This window comes from Bufo gargarizans, chromosome 11 (assembly GCF_014858855.1).
Source record: "Bufo gargarizans isolate SCDJY-AF-19 chromosome 11, ASM1485885v1, whole genome shotgun sequence".
NCBI classification, from domain to species: domain Eukaryota; kingdom Metazoa; phylum Chordata; class Amphibia; order Anura; family Bufonidae; genus Bufo; species Bufo gargarizans.
In genome coordinates this window covers 62,737,146-62,761,725 of record NC_058090.1, presented here as the reverse complement: position 1 = coordinate 62,761,725, position 24,580 = coordinate 62,737,146, and the positions used below count along the sequence as shown (strand labels likewise).

Genomic DNA, 24,580 nt, shown 5'->3' with positions numbered 1-24,580 from the left:
GCTGTTAAGCCGGGCTGTGTGGTGAGGAGCTCTGAGTTCAAGCGTCCTGCACCATGCTCCGTTGGCTCCGCCCCCCTATGCCTGTATTCTTGATCCCCCCCAAAAAAATCTTTTTGGGGATGGCTATATATCTTTAATATAGACAGTGCGGCCTAGGAACTTAATGTGTGCATTGTTTATATGTTTATATATTCACATCTTTAACATCTATATTAACATATGAACAGAGTTACACATATGCCTGTATCATTATCGAACACTTGGAGTTCCTGGTTGTCTATTCCGATCATGTGATATACTCTAACACATGACCGGGGGAGTGTCTACATTCCTGAAGGTCCTTAGACATGCGCAGTGTAATGCATGTCTGAGATGAGAGATCAGGTGATTAGAAGTCCCAGGAAGGTCCTCCAGACATGCGCAATGGTATGCCTGAGACGCCGGCATCCACGAGTACTGACCCCTCCGTACGTCTCTACAATGTTGTTCATCATTCTACCGAAGGTACACCTGCACATTTTAGTTATTTATATGATCGACACCTGAATCAATTATGATCGTTATTAAAGTATTGTCTTTGTATATTGTATATTAGATAGGTTAGGGGTACTATGTACACTGTATCACTGCACATAAATCTGTGATAGGATTTGATTGTATTAACATACTATTGACACTGCTTGTATTATGATTTTTTATATATATTACTAGTAATGAATGTAATTTAACTATGGATTGTTCAATTATGAGATTGTGCTTAAATAGGCATAGAGCACTGCCCACTATGTCACTGCTTGAGGAAAATCCCATTGAGAGGATTGAAACGTCGCATGCTTGGTGAATAAAGTTTTTTCATTTTCTTTACTACGTGGATGTGCTGCGGAATTCTTTTATTAGAGATATATATATATATATATATATATATCTCTATCTATCTATCTCTATCTACACACATACACATACACACACACAGGGGAGAAAATCCTGCAATTGTGGCCCGTTGCTAATGGCAATCCCCAACAAAAATGCATACAGTGGAGGATGCCCACAGCGGACCACAAACAACATCCTACACAAGATAGCAATTATGTGGACGTGATAACCAATATAACAATCTAATAACAAGGACAGGTGAACTCTGCGATCTTCCTAAGCCCTCAAAATGTTGTTAAAATTGAGAGATTAGAAAACATGTCCTACCAGAAGGACATGTCTGAGCCCGAGCACCGCGCCAAGGTTTCTCAAGTTTCTCTGGGAAGCCTGGGCCATGCCAGCCAGTCTTGAGTGGGACTCGCAGACTCCTCCCTCCTCCCTTTGCTAGCATGGTGGATTCTGGAGTTAACTGGTGAGCTGTCTGTGAGTCAGTCCTCACACTCCTGTAATTTGCCCACTGGCCCCTGGTATTGCCCATACGGCTCAGGTAGGTGAGTGTTAGGACCCGAGCTACTTGAGAACCCTTGGCGCGGTGCTCGGGCTCAAACATGTCCTCCTGGTAGGACAGGTTTGCTAATCTCTTAATTTTAACATCAGTTTGAGGGTTTAGGAAGAGTGCAGAGTGCACCTGTCCTTGTTATTAGACTGTTTTCACTCAACCCACCAGTCCATATCCCTGTGATAACTAATACAATATCAGTCACCTTAAATTGTGTCACCCTTCTCCTTTAAAAGGGAGAAGAATTATTTATCTGAAACATGTTTTCCCGCAATAAAAATAATTCATTGATCGCATGACAATTGATGTGGTCCTTTTGCACCTGGCAGTCAATCATTCTCAAATTTCTATAATAATAGTAGAAACCAGGGCGGCACAATTACATGGGCATTCCAACTGAAATAGCGTAACACAGCTTGACACTCGTAGTAGGCTGATGCGAATCTACACACTCGCGATGGTGCACAGCTACAAACAGTGAGGGGGTAGTCACAATCGCAGTGAAGAGAAAGGAAATAGTAGCGTCACTCACCAGTGTGTTATTGCAAACAGGTTACTTTATTCCAAATAAGATGCGGCAGTGGGCAGACAATTCTTAGACACGCATGTTGAGAAGAGCGACGGCCGTTTCGCGCTAGTAAGCGCTTCCTCAGACTCTGCATATGTATTGCGTGTCACCTTTTTAAATAGCGGCACCGGTGGTTGTCAAAGCAATCAACCACACAGCTGTGCCTTCATTAAAAGTTAGTAAAAACAAAAAATACAAACGATACATGCAACAAAAGGACAAATATAACAAATCACACACAGTGCAGTGGTACGATACATGTCACAGTTGTTCATATTATGTGGCTACAAAAAGGAACTTAAATCGTACCTATCCTTTAACCCTAGCTCACCCAGAGCCTGGGTCTGCAGAATCCATCTTGCTTCCCTTTGCAGGAGGAGACTGTGTCCATCTCCGCCCTGCACAGGAATGGGCACAGTTTCCAGACCCGTGAAGGAAACACAATCAGTGTTACCTCCATGAGCACTTCTAATGTGTTCTATAAACCTCGGGCAACCTTTGCCTGTTTTTACAGAATTAAAGTGTTCCCTCACTCTCTTGAACATACACCTGATTGTTTTCCCAACATAGAATTGCCCACAACTGCAGAGTAGCAAATATACTACGTATGTACTCCTGCAGTTGATAAAGCTGTCGATTCTATGTTGGGTGCCACCGAACTCGATGCATTTCTTCTGGGAATTGTGTGAACATAGAGAGCAGGTGCCACAACAAAAATTGCCCTTTGGAGTATTATTCCTAAGCCAATTGCTGCCTTTAACATTCTGGAATCTACTCCTCACAAGTCTATCTTTGATAGTATGGCTTCTTCTAAAGGATATGAGTGGCTTCTGTTCTGCGAGTTCACTCAATGTTGCATCTCTCCTTAAAATGTCCCAATTTTTATATATCATTGAGCGAATGCGCTCCGCCATAGGGCTATATTTGAAAGAGTGCAAATCTTGAATCCCCTCTGATGTCACCATCCTCTTTTTTTACTGACACTACCTTTTAGTAAGTCCTCCTGGGAAAAAGACTTCTCCACCCTCTTCATATCTCTATTGAGCAGATCCTCTGGGTATCCTCTAATAGTCGTTGTTTCAAATCTAATGCTCGTTTACGGTATCCACTGTCCCTACTATTTATGCGCCCTAGTCTAATAAACTGGCCATATGGTACGGCCTTTTTTACATTCCATGGATGGAAGCTGCCGTAGTGGAGCAAGGAGTTGGTCACCGTGGGCTTGCGGAAGCCCTCCGTGACCAACTCGTCGCCCTCAACCATGACACGAAAGTTGAGGGTAAAGGTCATTCCCATGTCATTTGCGTTAAGATATTTAACAAACTCCTTGCATTGGGTTTCATTACCCTTCCACACTATGAATACGTCATCTACAAAGCGTAAATACGCTTTTAACTTAGGTAGAAATGGATTCATAGTGGAGTAGACATACCTATCCTCCAATCTAGCAAGATATAAGTTTGCGAACGTACAGGATACGGGGGTCCCCATAGCCGTGCCCAGCCTTTGCTTGTACCAGTCACCTCCAAACTGAAACACGTTATTGGTTAAAATGAACTCAAGTGTCTCACCAATGAATTCACAAAAAATGTGACTTTTACCCAGATTAGTTACAATGTCAAGGACCGCCTCCACACCCGTACCATGTAGGATGCGGGTGTAGAGGCTTTCCACAGAGGGATACCAATTGGTACCCTTCCTACCAATGCAGTTCCTTTAGGGCCAATAAGAAGTCATTGGTGTCTCTGAGATAGGCAGGAGCACTTGCCAAGGCCGGCCTCAACAGCCAATCCACATATTTGGACAAAGGATCCGTCACTGAGCCAATCTCTGTGTCAATAGGACGTCCAGGGGTCTGGCTCAGTGACTTGTGGACCTTGGGAAGAAAATACCAAGATGGTTTTGCTGGAGATGATTGGACAAGCTTGTCCAACATTTTTTTTAGGGAGAAAATCAGTCTCCACATATTTGGTAATAAGGAACCTAAGCAGACACTGGGCACTGGGTATGGGGTCCCCCCCGCCCTAATTGTCTCAGGGCATCCCCTATATAATACTCTCTAGACATGAGAAATACGTTGTCCCCCTTGTCCGCCGGCTTTACCACCACATAATTTCTTCAACGTAGCCACTGAAGGGCATGATTCTCCTCAGAACTGATGTTAAGTTATGCTGTAGGGTATGTGACAGCTCGAATATCTCTCATGACTTGATGTTGAAATATGTCGCTGCTACTGCCGGCGGGCATAGGGGGGGGGCAAAAAGTGGATTGGACTCCACCTTTGAAAGGATCCAGAGGGGTATCAACCAAAAGGGCCTGGGCAATATCCCTACCCACGAAAAAATCAAGGCAAGCTACCTCATCTGTATCAAATCTGGTAGATATGTGACATCCTAAGGGATTGGGGCAAGTGGGATCTCTCCCCGTCTGTGGACTACTTGCTGTGGTATGTCCCTGAATAATTTATGGGTTAAATAATAGGAACGATGTAAGTTCCTTTTTGTAGCCAATATGTGAACAACTGTGACATGTATCTTACCACTGCACTATGTGTGATTTGTTATATTTGTCCTTTTGTTGCATGTATCGTTTGTATTTTTTGTTTTTACTAACCTTTAATGAAGGCACAGCTGTGTGGTTGATTCCTTGGACAACCACCGGTGCAGCTATTTAAAAGGGTGACGCGCAATACATGCGCAGACGCAGAGCCTGAGTAAGCGCTTACTAGCGCGAATCAGCCGTCACTCTTCTCAACATGCGTGTCTAAGAATTGTCTGCCCACTGCCGCATTTCTCTTCACTGCGATTCTCAAATTTCTGATAGGTCCGCCTCATTGACTTTAAAGGCCAGAATGAGCATGACATAAAATGTACACATTAGGCTACTTTCACACTAGCGTTCGGCTAGCGTTTGATCGGATCCGTTCTGAACGGATCCGATCATAATAATGCAGACGGAGGCTCCGTTCAGTACGGATCCGTCTGCATTATTTTAGCAAAAAAAAGCTAAGTGTGAAAATAGCCTAGTACGGATCCGTCCAGACTTTCAATGTAAAGTCAATGGGGGACGGATCCGCTTGAAGATTGAGCCACATTGTGGCATCTTCAAACGGATCCGTCCCCATTGACTTACATTGGAAGTCTGGACGGATCCGCACGGCCAGGCGGACACCCGAACGCTGCAAGCAGCGTTCAGCTGTCCGCCTGTCCGTGCGGAGGCGAGCGGAGCGGAGGCTGAACGCCACCAGACATAGAAACATAGAATGTGTCGGCAGATAAGAACCATTTGGCCCATCTAGTCTGCCCAATATATCTGAATCCTATGAATAGCCCCGGCCCTATCTTATATGAAGGATGGCCTTATGCCTATCCCATGCATGCTTAAACTCCTTCACTGTATTTGCAGCTACCACTTCTGCAGGAATAGCAGAAACAAATGAAAAGAGAGCTCATATTACCAAAAATATAAATTTTATTACAATGAGTTAAAAAATGGTAACAAAAAAAGAAGGGTAAATTAATACATGAGATGCCGTGAAACAAGGTGATGGGAGCGGAGAAAAAACAGCACCACCCTGGGAGGAAGGAGCACACGGTTGAGACAAATGAAGAGATATGGTGTACATAATATCTGACATGGAAATGAGTAATCTTGGGAACAGTGCCCAGTCCATGCGAGAAGTAAATGGAGGAATAGAACCTTACAATATTAGGTAAAGCACGGTCAGCTCATGCACCCCCACTAGAAGTAGATACAAACGTATGAGGATAAAGATTGTATCAGACAAGGCGAAGTGCCGGTGGAAAGAAATAGACCACACAATCAGCGGGGGGCAATGGGAGACCAGAGCTTACCTGAAATAACCGTGTGCAAAGAAACCCAGGGTGGCGCTACCCCAACGCGCGTTTCGGCGTGCCTTCGTCAGGGGGGCTATTCCATGCATCCACTACCCTCTCAGTAAAGTAATACTTCCTTATATTACTTTTAAACCTTTGCCCCTCTAATTTAAAACTGTGTCCTCTTGTGGTAGTTTTTCTTCTTTTAAATATGCTCTCCTCCTCTACCGAGTTGATTCCCTTTATGTATTTAAAAGTTTCTATCATATCCCCTCTGTCTCTTCTTTCTTCCAAGCTATACATATTAAGGTCTTTTAACCTTTCCTGGTAAGTTTTATCCTGCAATCCATGTACCAGTTTAGTAGCTCTTCTCTGAACTCTCTCTAGAGTATCTATATCCTTCTGGAGATATGGCCTCCAGTACTGCGCACAATACTCCAAGTGAGGTCTCACCAGTGTTCTGTACAGCGGCATAAGCACTTCACTCTTTCTACTGCTTATACCTCTCCCTATACATCCAAGCATTCTGCTTGCATTTCGTGCTGCTTTATTACATTGTCTTCCCACCTTTAAGTCTTCTGAAATAATTACTCCTAAATCCCTTTCCTCAGATACTGAGGTCAGGACTGTGTTGAATATTCTATATTCTGCCCTTGGGTTTTTACGCCCCAGGTGCATTATCTTGCACTTATCCACATTAAATTTCAGTTGCCAGAGTTCTGACCATTCTTCTAGTTTTCCTAAGTCCTTTTCCATTTGGCGTTTCCCTCCAGGAACATCAACCCTGTTACATATCTTTGTGTCATCAGCAAAAAGACAAACCTTACCATCGAAGCCTTTTGCAATATCACTTATGAAGATATTAAACAAAATTGGTCCCAGTACAGATCCCTGTGGAATCCCACTGGTAACATGACCTTGTTTTGAATGTTCTCCATTGACTACAACCCTCTGTTGTCTGTCCCTCAGCCACTGCCTAATCCACTCAACAATATTGGAGTTCATGCTCAATGACTGCAGTTTATTGATAAGTCTTCTATGTGGGACAGTGTCAAAAGCCTTACTAAAATCCAGATAAGCGATGTCTACTGCACCTCCACCGTCTATTATTTTAGTCACCCAGTCAAAAAAATCTATAAGATTTGTTTGACATGATCTCCCTGAAGTAAACCCATGCTGTTTTTCATCTTGCAATCCATGGGATTTTAGATGTTCCACAATCCTATCCTTTAATAGGGTTTCCATTAATTTGCCTACTATTGATGTCAGACTCACTGGTCTAAAGTTGCTCGATTCCTCCCTACTACCTTTCTTGTGAATGGGCACGACATTTGCCAATTTCCAATCTTCCGGGACGACTCCTGTTACTAATGATTGGTTAAATAAATCTGTTAACGGTTTTGCCAGCTCACCACTAAGCTCTTTTAATAATTTTGGGTGTATCTCATCAGGCCCCTGTGATTTAGTCTGATTTAGTCTAGATTTAGTCTGATGCAGTCTGAGCGGATCCGCCTCCATTCAGACTGCATCAGGGCTGGACGGCTGCGTTCGGGTCCGCTCGTGAGCTCCTTCAAACGGAGCTCACGAACGGAAACCCGAACGCTAGTGTGAAAGTAGCCTTACTTGTTATAGTTTTATGGGAAAAGATTCAGTATATCTCAAACTGCTCAGCTCTTCGTGCTCTATACCATGCTGCCTGCAGCTCAGACTATATTCAAATGCCTGTTACAGCCAGAAGTAACATATCTTTTTTACTAATATCTTTTTATTTTCCGATTTTTTTTAAATTCTGTTTCTTAAACACCTGAGGGCACCGTGTATAAAAAAAAAAAAAAAAAAAAAAAAAAAAAAAAATAATAATTCGCTTTACAGCAGCCCCATGGCCCACAGAAACAACGGTCAGGAGGGGACCTCATTGACTTCTATGGGAGAGTTGTGGGCACACATTGTGACCTGTGCAGAGGTCATTGTAGAAGGAAAGAACAGCTAAGCTCTGGCAATCACCTATTGCAAATCCAGTCTCATCATAAAATCAGTAAAACAGTCCTAACCTCAGTATCTGAGGAAAGGGATTTGGGGGTCATTATTTCAGAAGACTTAGGGCTGTTTCACACGAGCGGATGCCGTGCGTGGAGAGGCACTTGACATTGCAGCGGCCAAAAAGCAAGAACGATAAAAGGCACTTTTTTTTGGGGGGGGGAGGGGTGGCACCGACACTGGGACATGGGGGGGGGGGGGGGGGGGGGAGAGAGGCACTTTATACTGGCACATGGGTGGGTTTGGCACTATGATACTGGCACATGGGGGGGGAAGAGAGGCACATGATACTGGCATGTGGGGGGGGGGGTTGGCACTTGATACTGGCACATGGGGGGGAGGAGAGAGGCACTTGAAAATGGCACATGATGGGGGGCATCTATGGAAACACTTACTGGCACATTATTGGGGGGCATTATGGGGGACACTAGGCCAGCAGCCTGTCAGAGGCCGGACACTGAGGGGCATCTACCTGGGCATTAAATATGGGGCATTTTATACTGGTGCATTATTGGGGGCACTAGCAGGAAGGGGGGAGAGGAGCACTATGGGGGAATTTACTGGGGGCACTATATAGGGGTATTTTTTTAAATCAATAGTTTTTATTCAATTTTTTAAAGGATCATTGACATACATTATCAGTATTAGAATATCGGAATACAATATACTGTATTTCGCTGAGCATTGACATAGTCAAGTATGAGAATGGAGAGGGGGTGGGGTGGGGGGGGGGGGGGAGAACAAAAACAACATATAAAGAATATACATGAAAGCAAATAGATCAAGTTAGGTACATGCATATCAGTGTGTTGGGTACGATTTCACCTTGTACAATGACAATAAGAAATCGTTATACTCGGGTGGGAGGTAGTGTGCTGAATTAGGTCAATTGAAGCTTTGTTCTGTATTCTCCCCAGCATTGCCAAGCTTTAATAAATTTCAAGGAGGGTGGAAAATTATACGCCAGGATCCTCTCATATGAATAGGTTTTATCAACCTTGTCAATTATTTCTTTAATCGTGGGGACTGTCTGCGACTTCCAGTATTTGGCTATGGTTATCTTGGTTGATATAAGAAGATGTGCTACACTCACTCGGTAAGATGGTGGGAATCTGCTCATATCGATCAGGAGCAATGCTAGCTGAGGGGTTGGTGGTGTTGAGTTTCCGGACAGGTCAGAAATTATCGCGAAAATCAGTTTCCACAGATTGTTTAGAAGAGGACACTGCCATAAAATATGAAGCAATGTACCTTTACATGCACATCCTCTCCAGCAAAGGTGCGATGAACCTGGGTAGATTATGTGAAGTCTGTCCGGGGTGTATATATAGGGGTATTTTATACTGGGACATTATGGGGGCACTATGGGGACACTAGCTCAACTGGGGGCATTACAAGGGGGTATTTTTGCACTGTCACATTATAAGGAGAATTATTACTACTGGGGGGGGGGGCATTTTGGTGGGCTTTATTACTCCCCCATGGTATGACCCCCTAGTAGCAGCACCAGCCTCTCCCTGCTCTGCTATACCTCTGCCCCTTCTCCAAATCCTTATTATGAAATCTTTCTCATTAGGATAAAGCACAACATCAGCTCCGCCGAGCCCCCGGCCAAAGTGTTGACGTGGCGTCCGAGATCCCCAAGGGCCAAGCCAAGTAATTGTAAGTTTTCATATGAAATATGTTTGTTATACACATATAGCCTACACTGTGCCACACAATATGCAGTATACCGCAACACTGTGCCAAAGGAGTGGGGTTTACACAGGAGGAGGGAGGTGTGAAGCGCGCTGGAGGGGGCCTTTACAAATATTTGCTGTGGGGCCCAGTCACTTCTAGTTACGCCCCTGGGCTGTGTAGTCTGTGTTAGTTTTGGGCGGAGATGGCAGAATTGTTCCATCTCTAGCTTAAAAAAATAGGCATTTATTAACTTTCACATAAATTTAGAAATGTTAATCAAATATATTTCATGTTCTATCAATCTAAGGTTGTTTTTTATCAAAAAGAGCAGGGTGTTGTAGTGGTGATAATCAGTTCTCACCTCTCCTGCCCCCTAGGGCCCTTGCACACAACCATATGCCTTTCGAGATATACAGTCCGTGAGCGGACCATATGTCCCGGAGAGGCATTGATTCTGTGCACGTCGGGCTGCCCGCGGTGCTATTGTCCTGCACTCATAAGATAATATGAGTGTTGGAAAATAGCCCCATGGGCGTCCCAACGTCCACAGCATCATTGTAATCTATGATGCGGTGTACTCTCGTGCGCGCGGTCAATGCCGCTCCGGGACATATGGCCCACTCACGGACTGTATATCTCGGAGAGCATACGGTCGTGTGCAAGGGCCCTTATACTAGGCATCTTTATGCTGCTCCAAAGCCCTTAGTTACCATGCCTGAAACTGTGCTGCATATGCTCACTATTAACCTCTTCAGGACCAGGCAATTTTCTGTTTTTGATTTTCAGACATTTTGTGGAAAGGAACACCCTCCTGGACTTGTAGCAACAGAAAGGTCTGTTAGACTGCTTCACCGCCTAATGCAGGATCGCGTTCCGGAGGCGGCAGTCCCAGGCACGGATATACGCGTCATCTCGCGAGACGCAAGATGACGCGCTTAGCCAGTCCGCGCATGCGCATCGCGGGCTGGCAAAAGTTAGAGGGGGGGGGGGGTCACGTCATCAGCTTGCCAGCCAATGATCGTGGCTGGCAAGCTGATGATTAAAAAAAAAAACTAATCAGAAGCCAGTTAACACATTATATTTGCAAATATGATGTGTTAAATGGCTTCCCTGCTCCTCTGCTGGTCCTTTTCGTCGGTTGGTCTCAGCAGAGGAGCAGGCATCACAGTGAGTAGCACCAAACACTACACCTTAGCCCCAGATCACCCCCTATCACCCCTTCTTGCCCCTGTCAATCACTAGTGAAAGGGAAAAAAGTGATCAGTGTAAACTGTCACTTTTTTTTTCACTGGTATTGACTGTTAGGTTTTAGGGATAGTTTAGGCCCCTTGGTTAGGTAGTTTAGCGCCCAGCCCACCGCACCGCAGTCACTTATTCGCTGATTAGCGTATCGCTAATCAGCTTTTGTACTTTTATAGTATCTGTAAGGGATCAAAACTGATCACAGTCAGATCTAAAAAAGTATTAGTGTCACCTTAGTTCGCCCTCCACCCAAAACGCAGTGTTTGCCCGATCAGGCCTGATCGGTCGCCCACACGTGCGTTCACCCATGCCCGCCACAGTGACAAATTATAATTTTTTTTTTTTATCACTGCACAATCACTTTACAAGCACTGCGGCGATAAAAAAAAAAAAATAGATCAGTTTTGATATTTTTTTTTAATCAACCGCAGCGGCCTCCGGTACTTCGCTAGCCTCCCATTTGTAAGACAGGCTTGCTTTTTTTCTTGGGTAGTCTCAGGGAATACCCCTAAATTTAGTAGTCCAAATGTCAAACAGGGGGTATTCTTCTGAAGAGGCCTACAGGCTTCTGACCCAGTCGGATGAGGAATGGGAACCCTCATCTGATGAATCTAGCGGGTCAGAATATGAACCTGTAGAAAGCAGTGGCAGTCTGACACAAAGTTTGGACGAGGAGGTTGAGGTCCCTGATACCACCAGGCGTACCTGGCCCCGTGTCGCTAGACCACAGGTTGCGCAGGATCCGCTTCAAGGGCAGCAGAGTGGGGCTGGCGCTGTCGGATTACGTGGTGAGGCATACACCAGCAGCGCAGCCCTCCCTGGACCTATTACCAGCACTGCTGTACAACATGGTGAAGTGGCGAGCACCAGAAGGGCAGTTGAAGCTGGTACGGTGGCACGTGCAGTAGTCACCCCGTCGCAGGCACCGCACAGACAGGCCCGTAGAGCCCCTAGAATCCCTGAGGTGCTGGCAAATCCTGATTGGCAGACCCCAACTTCAGCCGCACCAATAGTTCCCCCTTTTACCGCCCAGTCTGGAGTTCGGGTTGAGACAGCTCAGATCGGTTCGGCCCTGGGATTTTTTGAGCTGTTCTTGACTGCGGAGCTCTTGGACTTAGTTGTGGCAGAAACAAACTGGTATGCCACTCAATTTATATCTGCCAACCCGGGAAGCTTTTACGCCCAGCCTTTCCGGTGGAAACCAGTCCAAGTTCCCGAATTAATTTTTTTTTCTGGGCCTTCTCCTCAACATGGGTCTAACCAAAAAGCATGAATTGCGGTCATATTGGTCCACGAACCCAATTCATCACATGCCAATGTTCTCTGCTGCCATGTCCAGGGCACGATTTGAGGCCATCCTGGGTTTCCTGCACTTTAGCGACAACACCACCTCCCGTCCCAGAGGCCACCCAGCTTTTGACCGGCTCCACAAAATTCGGTCCCTCATAGACCACTTCAACCAGAAATTTGCAGATTTGTATACCCCTGAGCAAAACATCTGCGTAGACGAGTCCCTAATACATTTTACCGGGCGTCTTGGCTTTAAACAATACATCCCAAGCAAGCGCGCCCGGTATGGGGTCAAATTGTATAAGCTCTGTGAAAGGGCCACAGGCTATACCCACAAATTTCGGATCTATGAGGGTAAAGATCAGACCCTAGAGCCGGTCGGTTGCCCTGACTACCTGGGGAGCAGTGGGAAGACAGTCTGGGACTTGGTGTCACCCTTATTTGGCAAGGGGTACCATCTTGGACAATTTCTACACAAGTGTGGCCCTCTTCAGGCATTTGTTCCTAGAACAGATTGGCTGCTGTGGCGTCGCGCGGGCTCCCCCCAACGGCTCATTACCACCCGTCTTGCAAGGGGGGAGAGGGCTGCCTTGTGTAATGAGGAACTGCTCGCGGTGAAATGGAGAGACAAGCGTGACGTTTACATGCTCTCCTCCATTCACGCAGACATGACAATCCAAATTGAGCGAGCAAACAGAGTCATTGAAAAGCCCCTCTGTGTCCACGACTATAATTTGCTCATGGGAGGGGTGGACTTCAATGACCAGATGTCTCCGTATTTAGTTTCCCGACGCACCAGACGCTGGTATAAGAAGGTGTCTGTATATTTAATTCAATTGGCTGCATATAATAGTTTTGTTCTCTACAGTAAGACTGGGAGAACAGGATCCTTTCTCAAATTTCAGGAAGAGATCATCGAGAACCTCCTGTATCCAGGAGGTTCCGTGGCCCCATCCACCAGTGTAGTTAGCCGTCTACACGAGTGACATTTCCCCAATGTCGTTGCTGGTACCTCAACCCAACCATCACCCCGAAAAAGATGTCATGTCTGTAGCAGGAGTGGAATAAGGCGTGACACCCGCTATTTCTGCCCTGACCACCCTGCCCTATGCTTTGGAGAGTGTTTCTGGAAGTACCACACACAGGTACACTTAGCATAGGGATCTCATCTCACAGGACAGGCACACAGGGCTATTAGGGCCCATTCACACACAGCTGCTGCAAACCTCTCCTTTCACCTGGGACAAAGTGCGTAACGCACTTCGCCACATCTTTGGGCGATTTGCGCTTTGCACATTGTCCCATGGGGAAGGAGAGGTTTGTCCTATAAAAGGTAAAAAAAAAAAAAAACTAAGGAAAAAAGTTTCAAAAGTTAAATAAAGTTTATATGTTCTGTTCTAAAGTTATTATAAAGTTAATAAAATTTATTGCGTTTCGGCCAGGTTTTTTCTTTTTTTTTTTTTACCTTCCAGGTGGACCAACCGATCGACTAGCTGCAGCACTGATGTGCATTATGATAGAAGCATTGCGCTACTGTCAGATTACAGACAAGTCGGTGTATGCGGCACTGCAAGACGAGATTTCTCCTCTGCAGTAAAAGATACGTCTGCCGAAACATATGAGCTGAGGAGGCGGCAGTGTTCATATGCTTTGGCAAACACTTTGTATATATAAAAAATTAAAAATAATCCCGGCAATGATTTATCGGGTTTGCCAGGGCATACGAGCTAAGTGGGTATGGATGTTGGCGGGAGCTCCTATGTCCTGGCAGACTCCTTTCCCCTCCTTTTTTTTTTTGGGCAGAGATTTTTTCATCCACATTGATCTATGCGAATGAAGAAATCTGTGCCGTTAATTTTTTCTTTCAGTCCAGAGGCTGAACGGAAAAAAAAATCTCATTACCCGTATGCTCAATATAAGGAGAATAGCAGAAACTCCTAATGCTGGCCATACATGTAATGATTGCGGAGACCATCAAATGCCAGGGCAGTACAAACACCCCACAAATGACACCATTTTGGAAAGAAGACACCCCAAGTTATTCGCTGAGGGGCATATTGAGTCCATGAAAGATTGAAATTTTGGTCTCAAGTTAGCGGACAGGGAGATTTTGTGAGAACAAACAAAAAATAATCAATTTCCGCTAACTTGTGCCAATTTTTTTTTTCTATGAACTCGGCATGCCCCTCATTGAATACCTTGGGGTGTCTTCTTTCCAAAATGGGGTCACATGTGGGGTATTTATACTGCCCTGGCTTTTTAGGGGCCCTAAAGCATGAGAAGAAGTCTGGGATCCAAATGTCTAAAAATGCCCTCCTAAAAGGAATTTGGGCACCTTTGCGCATCTAGGCTGCTAAAAAGTGTCACACATGTGGTATCGCCGTACTCAGGAGACGTTGGGGACGTGTCATTTTACATATACCCATGCTGGGTGAGATAAATATCTTGGTCAAATGCCAACTTTGTATAAAACAATGGGAAAAGTTTACTTTTGCTGAGATATTTATCTCACCCAGCATGGGTATATGTAAAATGACAACCCAAAACACATTCCTCAACTTCTGCTGAGTACGGCGATACCACATGTGTGACAATTTTTTGCAGCCTAGGTGGGCAAAGGGGCCCACATTCTTTGGAATGTGGGCCCCTTTGCCCACCTAGGCTATTTTTTTTTTACCGATTTTGATTTCAAACTACTTCTCACGCATCTGGGCCCCTAAAATGCCAGGGCAATATAACTACCCCACAAGTGACCCCATTTTGGAAAGAAGACACGCCAAGGTATTCCTTGAGGGGCATGGCAAGTTCCTAGAACTTTTTATTTTTTGTCACAAGTTAGCGGAAAATGATGATTTTTATTTTATTTATTTTTTCCTTACAAAGTCTCATATTCCACTAACTTGTGACAAAAAATAAAAACTTCCATGAACTCACTATGCCCATCATGAAATACCTTGGGGTGTCTTCTTTCCAAAATGGGGTCACTTGTGGGGTAGTTATAGTGCCCTGGCATTTTAGGGGCCCAAATGCGTGCGAAGAAGTTTGAAATCAAAATCTGTAAAAAATGCCCTGTGAAATCCGAAAGGTGCTCTTTGGAATGTGGGCCCCTTTGCCCACCTAGGCTGCAAAAAAGTGTCACACATGTGGTATCGCCGTACTCAGGAGATGTTGGGGAATGTGTTTTGGGGTGTCATTTTACATATACCCATGCTGGGTGAGAGAAATATCTTGGCAAAAGACAACTTTTCCCATGGGTATATGTAAAATGACACTCCAAAACACATTCCCCAACTAAGGCGATACCACATGTGTGACACTTTTTTGCAGCCTAGGTGGACAAAGGGGCACACATTCCAAAGAGCACCTTTCGGATTTCACAGGCCATTTTTTACAGATTTTGATTTCAAACTACTTCGCACGCATTTGGGCCCCTAAAATGCCAGGGCAGTATAACTACTCCACAAGTGACCCCATTTTGGAAAGAAGACACCCCAAGGTATTTCATGATGGGCATAGTGAGTTCATGGAAGTTTTTATTTTTTGTCACAAGTTAGTGGAATATGAGACTTTGTAAGGAAAAAATTAATAAAATAAAAATCATCATTTTCCGCTAACTTGTGACAAAAAATAAAAAGTTCTAGGAACTTGCCATGCCCCTCAAGGAATACCTTGGCGTGTCTTCTTTCCAAAATGGGGTCACTTGTGGGGTAGTTATATTGCCCTGGCATTTTAGGGGCCCAGATGCGTGAGAAGTAGTTTGAAATCAAAATCGGTAAAAAAAAAAATAGCCTAGGTGGGCAAAGGGGCCCACATTCCAAAGAATGTGGGCCCCTTTGCCCACCTAGGCTGCAAAAAATTGTCACACATGTGGTATCGCCGTACTCAGCAGAAGTTGAGGAATGTGTTTTGGGTTGTCATTTTACATATACCCATGCTGCGTGAGATAAATATCTCAGCAAAAGTAAACTTTTCCCATTGTTTTATACAAAGTTGGCATTTGACCAAGATATTTATCTCACCCAGCATGGGTATATGTAAAATGACACGTCCCCAACGTCTCCTGAGTACGGCGATACCACATGTGTGACACTTTTTAGCAGCCTAGATGCGCAAAGGTGCCCAAATTCCTTTTAGGAGGGCATTTTTAGACATTTGGATCCCAGACTTCTTCTCATGCTTTAGGGCCCCTAAAAAGCCAGGGCAGTATAAATACCCCACATGTGACCCCATTTTGGAAAGAAGACACCCCAAGGTATTCAATGAGGGGCATGCCGAGTTCATAGAAAAAAAAAAATTGGCACAAGTTAGCGGAAATTGATTATTTTTTGTTTGTTCTCACAAAATCTCCATGAACTCACTATGCCCATCAGGGAATACCTTAGGGTGTCTCCTTTCCGAAATGGGGTCATTTGTGGGGGTTTTCTACTGTCTGGGCATTGTAGAACCTCAGGAAACATGACAGGTGCTCAGAAAGTCAGAGCTGCTTCAAAAAGCGGAAATTCACATTTTTGTACCATAGTTTGTAAACGCTATAACTTTTACCCAAACATTTTTTTTTTATCAAAGACATGTAGAACAATAAATTTAGCGAAAAATGTATATATGGATGCCTTTTTTTTAAAAAGAATTTTACAACTGAAAGTGAAAAATTAAATTTTTTTGCAAAAAAATCGTTAAATTTTGATTAATAAAAAAAGTAAAAATGTCAGCAGCAATGAAATACCACCAAATGAAAGCTCTATTTGTGAGAAGAAAAGGAGGTAAAATTCATTTGGGTGGTAAGTTGCATGACCGAGCAATAAAGGGTGACAGTAGTGTAGTGCAGAAGTGTAAAAAGTGGTCTGGTCATTAAGGGTGTTTCAGCTAGGGGGCTGAGGTGGTTAAAGGGCGATCCCGTTCCCTGGCCCTGTCAATCAACATGCGGAGGGGGTGTCTTTAGGATCGGAGGATGCGGCTGCTACCAGCAAGTAGCCGCCCTACTTGCTGGTAGCAAGGTAATTTGCATATTTGAAAATTACGTTTTTAACAAATTCTACTGAACCGAAATGATTATTTAGCTTATGTATGCAGAAATCGCACTATAGGGATTAAACAAAAAAAAACATTTAGTGGGGTGACAGAAGCCCTTTAATCGATGTTACAACTCTCTGTAATTCGACGCTGCAGATGCTAGAGCATCTATATTAGTAAAACCTGGAATGATTTTGGCATGCACAAAACCACCTTAGCAGAGAGCATATGTTTCAAAATCAGGCAGTGGCAGCTCAGACATCTAAATGCACTAAAGCCCTTCGAAGAGGGCACAACATTTGCCAGTAGGGACAACTATGGTATAAATGGTAATCCCCTCAAATTTATCTCAGAGCAGATGATCACGCTGATCAACGGAACGCTTAAACATTTTGCTAGCCGCTCTGTGGCTGTTGGGGACCCACATGGAGAAAGCTAACCCAGGAACAGGAGTTTGTGGTGGAAGGTGCCAATACCGGCCAAATCACCCAAGCATCTCAGTGGGGGGCGGTGCCAGAAAGAACCGGGTCCTCTGGCACGCTGGCCATAATGGCAAGCTGTATGCTCGTTTGTGTAATGACAGACGTATTATTCACATGAAACAGTCTGATTATTACTGGATAGCCATGCTATTAGATCTTTGCCATCAAAGCAAAATAGGGAATGTTTTTTACTTGCCGAATGGGAGGACTTTATTACCAGGAAACACAGTGTATGCAGCTTTCCGCAAGCAGACATCTGCTACGCCCATCTGGGTTTCTTCTCTGCCCCCAAGTCACCCACTTCATGCAGTCTTCGCTACCACAAGCAGCAGAAGCAGCCAGTTCAGTATCATCAACATGATGGATCAATTTGTTGATGCGCCACACCAGGCTGAGGCAAATCAGCAAACTGACATGTACTGCTTCAACACCCTGGTTCAGTCCTACCTGGACTCTTCAGCATATACAGGTCCTTCTCAAAATATTAGCATATTGTGATAAAGTTCATTATTTTCTGTAATGTACTGATAAACATTAGACTTTCATATATTTTAGATTCATTACACACCAACTGAAGTAGTTCAAGCCTTTTATTGTTTTAATATTGATGATTTTGGCATACAGCTCATAAAAACCCAAATTTCCTATCCCAAAAAATTAGCATATCATGAAAAGGTTCTCTAAACGAGCTATTAACCTAATCATCTGAATCAACTAATTAACTCTAAACACCTGCAAAAGATTCCTGAGGCTTTTAAAAACTCCCAGCCTGGTTCATTACTCAAAAACGCAATCATGGGTAAGACTGCCGACCTGACTGCTGTCCAGAAGGCCATCATTGACACCCTCAAGCAAGAGGGTAAGACACAGAAAGAAATTTCTGAACGAATAGGCTGTTCCCAGAGTGCTGTATCAAGGCACCTCAGTGGGAAGTCTGTGGGAAGGAAAAAGTGTGGCAGAAAACGCTGCACAACGAGAAGAGGTGACCGGACCCTGAGGAAAATTGTGGAGAAGGACCGATTCCAGACCTTGGGGGACCTGCGGAAGCAGTGGACTGAGTCTGGAGTGGAAACATCCAGAGCTACCGTGTACAGGTGTGTGCAGGAAATGGGCTACAGGTGCCACATTCCCCAGGTCAAGCCACTTTTGAACCAGAAACAGCGGCATAAGCGCCTTACCTGGGCTACAGAGAAGCAGCACTGGACTGTTGCATGTCATTCGGAAATCAAGGTGCCAGAGTCTGGAGGAAGACTGGGGAGAGGGAAATGCCAAAATGCCTGAAGTCCAGTGTCAAGTACCCACAGTCAGTGATGGTCTGGGGTGCCATGTCAGCTGCTGGTGTTGGTCCACTGTGTTTTATCAAGGGCAGGGTCAATGCAGCTAGCTATCAGGAGATTTTGGAGCACTTCATGGTTCCATCTGCTGAAAAGCTTTATGGAGATGAAGATTTCATTTTTCAGCACGACCTGGCACCTGCTCACAGTGCCAAAACCACTGGTAAATGGTTTATTGACCATGGTATTACTGTGCTCAATTGGCCTTCCAACTCTCCTGACCTGAACCCCATAGAGAATCTGTGGGATATTGGGAAGAGAAAGTTGAGAGACGCAAGACCCAACACTCTGGATGAGCTTAAGGCCGCTATCGAAGCATCCTGGGCCTCCATAACACCTCAGCAGTGCCACAGGCTGATTGCCTCCATGCCACGCCGCATTGAAGCAGTCATTTCTGCAAAAGGATTCCCGACCAAGTATTGAGTGCATAACTGAACATAATTATTTGAAGGTTGACTTTTTTTTGTATTAAAAACACTTTTCTTTTATTGGTCGGATGAAATATGCTAATTTTTTTAGATAGGAATTTTGGGTTTTCATGAGCTGTATGCCAAAATCATCAATATTAAAACAATAAAAGGCTTGAACTACTTCAGTTGGTGTGTAATGAATCTAAAATATATGAAAGTCTAATGTTTATCAGTACATTACAGAAAATAATGAACTTTATCACAATATGCTAATTTTTTGAGAAGGACCTGTATTGTGTTCCCTGACCCCAAGGACCTGTGGGAAGATGTACTGGAACAGTGGCTCACACTGGCCCAGTATGTTCTCTCTTGCTCAGCCTCCAGTGTCATCTCAGAGTGTTTTCAGTGCAGAAGGGATAGTTGCAACACCCAGGTGTCCTCCAACAGTGTACAACACATCACTTATTTGCAAAATGAACAAGGCAGGGATCCATGAGGATTTTCACACTCTTTCAGCTTAGGTCGATGAATAGATCTGAACTGAACTTTTTTTTTTAAATGTGCAGAATTGGACACAAGGTGAATTTCAAGACATTTGCTTTTCTGCAGTCCAGACGATAGAATTTGAAAAGTATGCACAAGCAAAACCAAAGAGTAATTCTCTCCTATGGATTTCGACATTATTAAAACAGAGGTATTAAGAGCATCAAACGCAATCATATAGTAAAAAACAACTTTTATGTAAAGAAACTGACAATTGAACATACAAATGATAAAACTGACATTAATTCTGCAAATGTATTTGGAAATATGAATTTTAATCACACTTAAGGCAATTAGTTGCCACTACTTCACAAAAGGTTAATGAAAATAAGAAAGTTATTTTAAAGGGGTTCTCTGAGAATAATTTAAAATGGTAGCCAACAACCTGTCCTAGAATGTGGCCAGGACTGGTTGCTTCTACTTGCATTGCTGCCTAGATGGGTTAGCGGGCGGGGCCTCACTAAACTCTAGCACACTGGTGGCGAACCTATAGCACGGGTGACAGGTGGCACTCAAAGCCCTCTCTGTGGACATCCGGACCCTGGAAAAAGTCTATGGTATACCCAAATCCCTTAGACCTTTCTTGCCATTCATCAGCGCAGGGCGCACTATGAACAGCAAAAGCAGCTCACTGAATGTAGGCAGGCTATAGCTAAATGATAAAGTACATGGAAGATATACTATATTGGTATTCAGGTTAAATGGGTTTTGGGTTGCAGTTTGGGCACTCTGTCTCTTAAAGGTTCACCATCACTGCTCTAGCACTTGCATATACTACATATTGGTGAGTTTTCCTGTCAGGTTGCTCAGCCATGATGGCATATCAAAAAGGCAGAATTGCATCATTACCACCTATTGTAGAGAACTGTAGTGAGGCCTCATCCCCGAACCCCCCCCCCCCTCCCCATAGTCAGCTCTGCTAATAGAGGCAACCAATCCTATTCCACACTAGGACAAGTTGCTGATGGTCATTTCCAGAGAACCCCTTTAAAGTATTTATCTGTATAGTTAGCACATAAAATTACATACGGTAAAATTTTCTTAAACATTTAAAGGGGAGGAAGACTGACCTCTGCATAACAGTATGTTATTCAATAACATAGTAATTTGTGTCATTTTATGTATACAAAATATATATGTTTAGATCTCATGAAAAAAGGCAGAGGCAAATATCCACATGCACAAAACAGTAAGAGAATGAAGCAATACAAATAAGGATCTGTAAGTTTCACAGTTTTACATGCTACAAACGGCTTCAACCGCATCAGTCCCAGCAAGGAATTCATGCAGGTCCTTCTAGCAGGATCTGGGTTCAATGCAGGGGAGTTAAACGGTATGAACATATGTTTTCCAAAACCTTTTAGGCACTTACACACTATTATTGGCCAATAAGTGCGGTAAATGATTAAAGTGTAGATCAGCATTGATTTATTTTTTTGAGTCTTTGATGCCAAGTTCATTATTACTACTGATTTGGAAGATATTAACATGCAAACATTGATTATGATAATACTTTTCTCTCAAAATTTGCAAAAGAAAAGAACGTTGGTGCACAATTTAATCCTTGGGTTTAGGTATTGCTGTGTAGGAAAAAAAATGGGGGTCGGGTAGTTGTATAACATCAAGATGGGTCACTAGGATCAGCTAGATCTCGTTGCTCAAAATATCTGTGTGAGGAAAGAAGGAAAAAATATTAAATTAACTAGTCTCTTATTCTGACATGTCTGTTTTAGTAACTGCTTGAATTTCCCATGCAATAACAATTCTGGAGCATCTTTTCATATAACTATGTTGTGCAATTCCTTTTATTCTTACTAGAAGTGTAGCCGGGAACTGTTTAGTGAATGTTGGCAGTTGGTGGGTATCTGACATGTCTTTGCATAGTCCGACACTGGTAAATGATTGCAACTGTGCAGGGGACCACTACCACAATTGATAACACCTAGCTGGCAATCCATTCATAAACATCTAGTAGGAATAAGTGAAAATAGGACTCTAAAAAAAAAACGGTCAATCATTGGTGGGAGGGCACTGGAAGCATAAGGATCATGAATAAGCAACAGTTCATATATGTACATATATCAATAAAATCAATAGATCTATAATACTACAATGCATATACAGTACATACAGACTCATCCATTTACACACAAAAACCATGATGATTTCTTACCTCACCCACTAATATACTTGTCAATAGGGACAAAACATAACTTAACACAACAGAAGCCTCCAAAATGCATTCCGTTTGGTTGCAATCCCATACCGGAGATGCGGAGCAAGACTGATCTGTCATGACCCACAATGCAAGTCAATGGTGACGGATCAGTTTTCTCTGACACAATCTGACAATAGAAAACTGATCCGTCCCCCCCATTGACTTTCAATGGAGTTCATGACGGATCCGTATTGGTGATATTACAGATAATACAGCCGGATCGGTTTATAACGCATGCAGATGGTTGAGTAACGGTAGCGTTTTTGGTGAACCCTGCCAGATCCAGCAAAAACGCTAGTGTGAAAGTAGCCTAATACAGAGTGTGACATTTATGAACGAGTTGCGCTGAGAGCGGACATGCATAAGAAGCTTAGTGGAGCAGGCAGAAGCAGAAGCCCGCTCCGCTCAGCTAATTCTGGCATAGTGCATGGGTAGAGAGTAGGAGTTAGTAATCCTCCGGGGAGCACGGGCAGGAGCAGTAATGTGCGCTCCTGCACGTACTCACAGAACTGCTGCTGCCTATTCATAAATTTCACTCCATATGCCGCTGAGCTGTCAGCGGTATATGGAGAACTGAGTTTTAAGCGCACAGTGAATGGTGCCCTTTAGAGACGAGGCGTTGGATAAATACTAAATTGATAAATAAAGTACATTAGAAATAGTTTTATTAGGGTCATCCTAATAAAAATTGATATAAAAGTTGAATTACTCTTTAAAGGGGTTGTCTCACTTTAGTCTTCAGCGTTTATCACGTAGATAAAGTTCATAAAGGCACTTCCTAATGTATTGTGATTGTCCATATTGCCTCCTTTGCAATATGTTTCCATGGTTATGACCACCCTGCAATCCAGCAGTGGCGCTGTGCTTGCACACTGTAAAAAAAGTGCAGGACTACAGGATGGTCATAACCATGGAAACAAACCATGTGTAATGTGATGAAAAAGGGAATCTAGTAAGTAAAGGAAGCAATATGTACAATCACAATAAATTAGTAAGTGCCTTGTATTAACTTTCTCTACATCATAAATGCCATTTGCTGAAGTGAGCCAATCCCTTTAAAGGGACATTATATTGTTTAGGGCTGCAGCTAACGATTATTTGAATAATCGATTAGTTGCCGATTAATTTCTACGATTAATCGAGAAAAACGACAAAATTACAAAACAAAGCGGTTTATATGATTTTACTTGAAAAATTATGTTCAAAGGCCATATTTAAAACAAATTGTGGATGGCACTGTTATGGGGGGGGGGATCTGTGGACGACGCTGTTATGGGGGGGGGGGGGGGGGAATCTGTGGACGGCGCTGTTATGGGGAGGGGGATCTGTGGACGACGCTGTTATGGAGAGGGGGATCTGTGGACGACGCTGTTATGGAGAGGGGGATCTGTGGACGACGCTGTTATGGAGAGGGGGATCTGTGGACGACGCTGTTATGGAAAGGGGGATCTGTGGACGACGCTGTTATGGAAAGGGGGATCTGTGGACGACGCTGTTATGGAGAGGGGGATCTGTGGACGACGCTGTTATGGAGAGGGGGATCTGTGGACGACGCTGTTATGGAGAGGGGGATCTGTGGACGACGCTGTTATGGAGAGGGGGATCTGTGGACGACGCTGTTATGGAGAGGGGGATCTGTGGACGACGCTGTTATGGAGAGGGGGATCTGTGGACGACGCTGTTATGGAGAGGGGGATCTGTGGACGACGCTGTTATGGAGAGGGGGATCTGTGGACGACGCTGTTATGGAGAGGGGGATCTGTGGACGACGCTGTTATGGAGAGGGGGATCTGTGGACGACGCTGTTATGGAGAGAGGGAACTGTGGGTGGCGCTGTTATGGAGAGAGGGATCTGTGGGTGGCGCTGTTATGGAGAGGGGGATCTGTGCACTGTTATGGAGAGGGAGATCTGTGCACTATTATGGAGAGGGGGATCTGTGCACTGTTATGGAGAGGGGGATCTGTGCACTGTTATGGAGAGGGGGAACTGTGCACTGTTATGGAGAGGGGGATCTGTGCACTGTTATGGAGAGGGAGATCTGTGCACTATTATGGAGAGGGGGAACTGTGCACTGTTATGGAGAGGGGGATCTGTGCACTGTTATGGAGAGGGGGATCTGTGCACTGTTATGGAGAGGGGGATCTGTGCACTGTTATGGAGAGGGGGATCTGTGCACTGTTATGGAGAGGAGGATCTGTGCACTGTTATGGAGAGGGGGATCTGTGCACTGTTATGGAGAGGGGGATCTGTGCACTGTTATGGAGAGGGGGATCTGTGCACTGTTATGGAGAGGGGGATCTGTGCACTGTTATGGAGAGGGGGATCTGTGCACTGTTATGGAGAGGGGGATCTGTGCACTGTTATGGAGAGGGGGATCTGTGCACTGTTATGGAGAGGGGGATCTGTGCACTGTTATGGGCATAACCGTGCACAGATCCCTTTCCCCATAACAGTGCACAGATCCCCCCTCCCCATAGCAGTGCCATAGACCGATCCC

At 44.2% G+C, this 24,580-nt stretch overlaps 1 protein-coding gene across 2 annotated transcripts in view; it reads right to left on the bottom strand.

Annotated features, from left to right (window-relative positions):
• Positions 1-20,040: 20,040 nt before the first annotated feature.
• Positions 20,041-24,580, bottom strand: part of GEMIN2 (gem nuclear organelle associated protein 2) — a 273,847-nt gene continuing 269,307 nt past the window's right edge. For both annotated transcript variants that reach the window (XM_044271557.1, XM_044271558.1), the window contains one exon: positions 20,041-21,531. In XM_044271557.1, coding sequence (XP_044127492.1) covers positions 21,486-21,531 — 46 coding nt within the window. In that variant the 3' untranslated portion in view covers positions 20,041-21,485. The remainder of the gene's footprint in view (positions 21,532-24,580) is intronic.